We start from the raw sequence: 5,285 nt of genomic DNA, 5'->3' as shown, positions 1-5,285 counted from the left end.
AAAGAGAGTTGACTTTATGTAAGGCTTGTGTAAGAGAGGGATGGGTTGTGTACTTGGCTTGTGATTGATTGATTGATGTGAAAGGTGGTAGAGATTCTTTCGAAATTCGCAACGTGCAACGTTTTCCTCAAAATAAACGCAGGCCCACAACTCGTGTCCTGGGTATGCATCAACGCGTGAGACGCAACATTAGAACTGCGATGATGGCGCGGTCGCTAGGGTACAAGTCTCAGGTCGAGTTGACTCTTATATATAGGATGTAACTTAGGGTCGCGCGCAAATGCCGGTTACAAGTCACGGATCGCTGAAATTCAATGAGAATGATCACGAGAGTTGGTGGAACGATACAGTCTATGATACGGGCCTTACACAATACCTTGAGAAGGTATTAATTAATTATGGGATGGACAAGGCAAAGCCGGTCAACGTTCTCCGCACGACTCACTTCAAACTTTCTTTAAAACGATATCCTAAAATATATGAGGAAAAGTATGTTATGTCTCGTGTGCCTTATTCGAGAGCAGTTGGCAGCTTAATGTATGGTCTGTACTAGACTGAATATTTCATATAAGGTGGGTGTTGTTAGCAGATATATGTCTAACCCCAAAAAACAACACTCGGAGATAGTGAAATGGCTACTTCGATATATTTGAGGTACATAGGATTACATCTTATCTTTTGAGAAATCAGAGGCCAAGTTAGTAGGGTATGTGGATTCTAATTATGTAGGTAATGTGGACAGTAGAAGGCTGACTTCATTTTACTCGTTTGTGCTAGCGGGTGGAGCGATCAATTAAATATCGAAGCTTTAGTCTGTGCTAACTCTTTCTACGATTGAAGCTGAGTATATGGTAGTGATAGAGGCATTCAAGGAAAGTGTTTAGTTAAGAGGAAAGATAAATTAGTTGGGGCTTCAATAAGAGGTCATGCCGGTCAATTGTGATAGCGAAAGCGCAATCAATTTGGCTAAAAATTATGTTTATCATTTATGTACTAAACACATTAATGTTTATTACCATTTTATCTGACAGGTGCTTGAGGAAGGGTATGTGACTTTGAAGAAGATTTATACGAGCGTGAATCTGGCGGACATGTCACTAAGATGGTTCTTTCAGAAAAGTTCAAGTTCTGTGCAACTTCTCTAGGCTTGATGAATACATAAAAGGAAGACAAAGGATGCATGAGAAGCATTGGTGGAGCTATAATGTAATGCAAAATTAAAGAAGAGGACAAGAAGCTACAAGGAATGTAGATTCAAGGCATGGTAGATATTATCATTGATGTCTCAAATCTCTTAGCAATAGGGTCTATCGATGCCATTGATAATCCGTTCGATGCCATCAGAAAATCTAAAAATCTCATGATTTGTTGCTAGACACTTTCGGTGTCCGATTCGATGCCATCAAGAGAGGTTCGATGCCATCGACGAGCTGTCGATGATATCGAAGTCCCATTATAGTGCCATCGAGAAAATTCGAAAAGCACATGTTTAGTCGCTGGAACATTTTGGTATTTAGTTCAATGGCATTAAAGAAATTTGATGCCGTCAACGTGCTATCGAAGGTGTCATCGAACGATTACGTAGAATTGTGTAAGTGCGAGATTTGTTTCCTATTTCAATTGTGATTCTCATAAAGGCTACATATATTAGTGTAATCGAGAATAAGGGGATATGTTAGAGTTTTTGAATTTGTTCCTAGGGTTTCAACGGTGTAGCTTGGGTGATTCGAGGCTTGTTCGAATTGGATAATCTCTATCTCTTATAATTTTCTACTTTCATAGTACATATCTGTTGCTTTGTGCCATAGTTTTTTTCCGCAAGGATTTTTCCACATTTAATTCAGAGTCCTTGTGATTGGGTTTCATTGTGCTATTGAAATACTTTACTTGATTGATCTCCCAGTTGACAATTCAAGCCCGTCCACCGAATCATCCACCCAATCCAAATGGAATCCACCGTTCCAAACACCCTCAATGGAGTAGAAATAGTAAATCAGAGGAATTTAAGAAACCAATTTAAGGTCGCCAATTCAGAAACTTGCTCTGCAGAGTTTGTGGCAGACAGCTCAGCAAATTGTAGATGGGCTCGACTTGCTCAGTCCAGAGCACAAGTAAGAATTTAGCGAAGCCAGTAGCCATGAAATAAACCATGCAGTTGCAGGCTACGTATTTGCCAACTTCAATAATTTGATTGGGCAAATTTGCGAAGCATGGATGATCGATCACGAAACTGTATCACATGCTCGTCAAATGATCAGTTCATACAATATCTCTACTTAAAAATAGCCGGTCACCATCTTCATATCTGTGCCTGGTACTACAACATTATTTGTTAAAGGCAGTCATGCCATGCGCATTTTGTAATCACATCCACGCAGTATTGACGATTTTCTGTCCCCAAGAACATCTGCTAATTCCACACACTTCTCTCACAGCTCCTATGCATGCAACCTGTGTTGAACATTCAAGCTGGCCATCCATCAGGTAGTCTCGACTGTGAAGATGCAATGAAGAAAATTCAGTCTGATCGGCTCATCAAGGTGGGCCAAGGTGCACAAAGTAAAGGACAAAGGAAAATGCTTCGCTGTCCATTTGCTTTTGTACAGAGCACCCGCTTGATGAATGGGTCAGCATGATTTTTGGGCCAGATCGCATCCATGCGTTCAGAGGCCCAATTAATGGATGGTTCAGACCTCTCTCACGTCTGCCATTATTTAGGGGAGCTAAAAACACATGGTCACTATCTATTATCTATGGGGCAATCAGATTATATTTTAAATACAGAGCTTCTGAATGCAAAGACAATGGTTTTTTCCTATAAATAAAGAGTATCTATCAATGGGTAGGTGTTTCAAACACCTACTCTGGTGATGCTAGGATGCGACTAAGCTGCGACCCGATCCAGCGATGTGGGTGGGACACTGACAGTGGGGCCCAACTTGATGCATGCATTGTATATATCCAACTGTCCATCCATCTTGCCAAATCATTTTATGGCATAAGCCCAAACATGAAGCCGACACAAATACCAGGTGGACCACATCAAAGGAAACACTAGTGGATGGGCATTAAAAACATTTTGTGAGCTACAAAAGCTTTGAATCAAGCTGATATTTGTATCATCCCTTCATCCAGGTCTTTACAACCTTATCAACAGGTTGGATATAAAATAAATATTACAGTAAACTCTACGAAGTTTTTAATGGAATCAGATTGGTTACTCTCTCAGTCCCCGCCCCATGGCTGATGGTGGATGCTCTGTGGGCCCCACCATGATGTAACCATCTCATCCATTCAGATCATCCACTTTTACCGATCATTTTAGGGCTCCATCCCAATAATGAGAGTGATATAAATCTGAGGTGGACCACACCTCAGCAAGACATTACTGATTGGATATCCACCACTGAAATCATCCTACGTGGCTCCCAATAAGTTCTTCTCGCAGTCGACTTTCATTCAACATTGTTTCCCGTAAAATAGATGAACGGCATGGATGGGTCACAGACATCATTGTGGGACCCACATAGTACCAACCACCACCCCTTAGAAGGGGGCAGTGGGAAAGTAGATGTATATCAATTTTTGTCGGGCGTATACTTCAAAAGTAGAATCACACAATGCAACACATGCACCACTATACCTAAATCCAAACAGGCCCTAACTGTTTTACATTGTACAGAAGAAGAAGAATAAAAAAAAAAAAAAAACAGAAGAAGCAGATCCCCTCTTCAAACCACGCTTGCCAACGGTACAACCTCTGCAAGAGGGGTCGGCAAAGGCGACATGCGGCAAAGAGGGCATGTTGGGTGCAGCTGCAGCCAGGCGTCCACGCACTTAACATGGAAAAGGTGTTTGCAGTCAGGCAACAGCCGCAGCATGTCCGTGTCCTTGTATTCTGCGATGCAGATGGAGCAGCAAGAGGATATGGTGTCCTTTTTGTGGATCTTGGCGTGCGAGTAAAGTAGCGTTGGGTAGTTCAAGAGAATGGCGTCATCGAGGCCCACTTCATTATCAGCTTTGGGCGGCTGATGACGAGTGGGCCCGAGCTCTCGAGGCGGGCGGGATGGGGATGAGCAAGCTCGGATGCTGAAGTAGGAAGCAATGGAAAGGGTGGCGATGATGAGGAGGATAATGCAAATGGTGCTGGAGCTGAAGCCACTCTTGCTCATAGTGTCGCCATCCATGAATCCATCAGATGTTCCGGAGCCGTCCGTCTTGATGGGCGTGCTGTTAGCCATGGATAGGTAGTCGATGATGGGGAGGGTGACGAGGGGTTGATAATGATTTGATTAGACATTGATGGATGGTTAGTGGACATTGATGGATGGTTAGTGTTATGTGAAGGAGGTAGCTTTGGCGTGGGGCGTTGTCATGTGAAGATGGCAGTTTGGGGAGGGTGTTATGTGGAGAAGGTTGCTTGGGAGTGTCAACGGTGGATTAGTGCGACAAGTTGCAAAAAAAACCAAAAAGTTAGAGGGTCAAGCTGCAAAAACTAAAAACATAAAAGGACATTTACAAAACCCGCTCACATTTTGGTCTATTAGCATCAAACCACCTACTTTTAAAATATTTAAAGTAAATCACCGGCCTGTTTGATCTGATATGGATTTAACTGGGGCTTCCGCAGGACGGGCTTGGACGCGGATTGCGTCCTACCCTTGCCTGTCTCCGGCTGGAAACAGACAGGAGCTTTGAGTGGCCACGGTCTTATCCACATTGTCCATTCATTTTTTTGTATTATTTTAGTATATTGGCTCAAAAACGAGGCTGATCCAAGGCTCAAGTAGACTACACAATGGGGATTAAACTCTTACTGTTGAAGACTTCGTGGGGGCCACAGAAGTTTTGGATGGAGCTGATATTTTTGTATTCTCTTCATCCATGTCTATGTGACTTTATGAATAAATTGGATGGAAAATAGGTGAAAATCATTATCACCGCTGCTTCCAGTGGTGTGGTTCACTTGAGCCTTGAGTACGCTTCATTTTTGTGCTTATATCCTAAAATGATAGGAAAACGGTGTGGATAAGACCCATACATTACGGTGGCCACACAAAGCTCCTGACCGTTCCCAGCTGGAGATGGGACGGGCATCACGCAATCCGCGTCCGACGGGCTTGGGTCAGACTTGGCTCGGATTTTGAACTGTTTTGAGCCGGGCGGTAATGCCTGCTGTATTCAAAATTATCATTCTGTCATTCTCGAGCCCGGCCCATTGGCCCCCTAGATTTAATCACTTGGCGTCATAGCATAAGGTTCTCAAACTGTATTTTGAAAAAGGC

General features: G+C 43.0%; 1 protein-coding gene across 1 annotated transcript; it reads right to left on the bottom strand.

Annotated features, from left to right (window-relative positions):
* Positions 1-3,696: 3,696 nt before the first annotated feature.
* Positions 3,697-4,309, bottom strand: LOC131233582 (RING-H2 finger protein ATL70-like). Its single transcript, XM_058230352.1, has one exon. The coding sequence runs from the start codon at positions 4,239-4,241 to the stop codon at positions 3,732-3,734; it is 510 nt and encodes a 169-aa protein (XP_058086335.1). The 5' UTR covers positions 4,242-4,309; the 3' UTR covers positions 3,697-3,731.
* Between the last annotated feature and the right edge of the window lie 976 nt (positions 4,310-5,285).

Source organism: Magnolia sinica, chromosome 18, assembly GCF_029962835.1.
Source record: "Magnolia sinica isolate HGM2019 chromosome 18, MsV1, whole genome shotgun sequence".
In the NCBI taxonomy this organism is placed as follows: domain Eukaryota; kingdom Viridiplantae; phylum Streptophyta; class Magnoliopsida; order Magnoliales; family Magnoliaceae; genus Magnolia; species Magnolia sinica.
The sequence above is the reverse complement of the archived record's forward strand: the minus strand, read 5'-3'. Positions and strand labels throughout refer to the sequence as shown.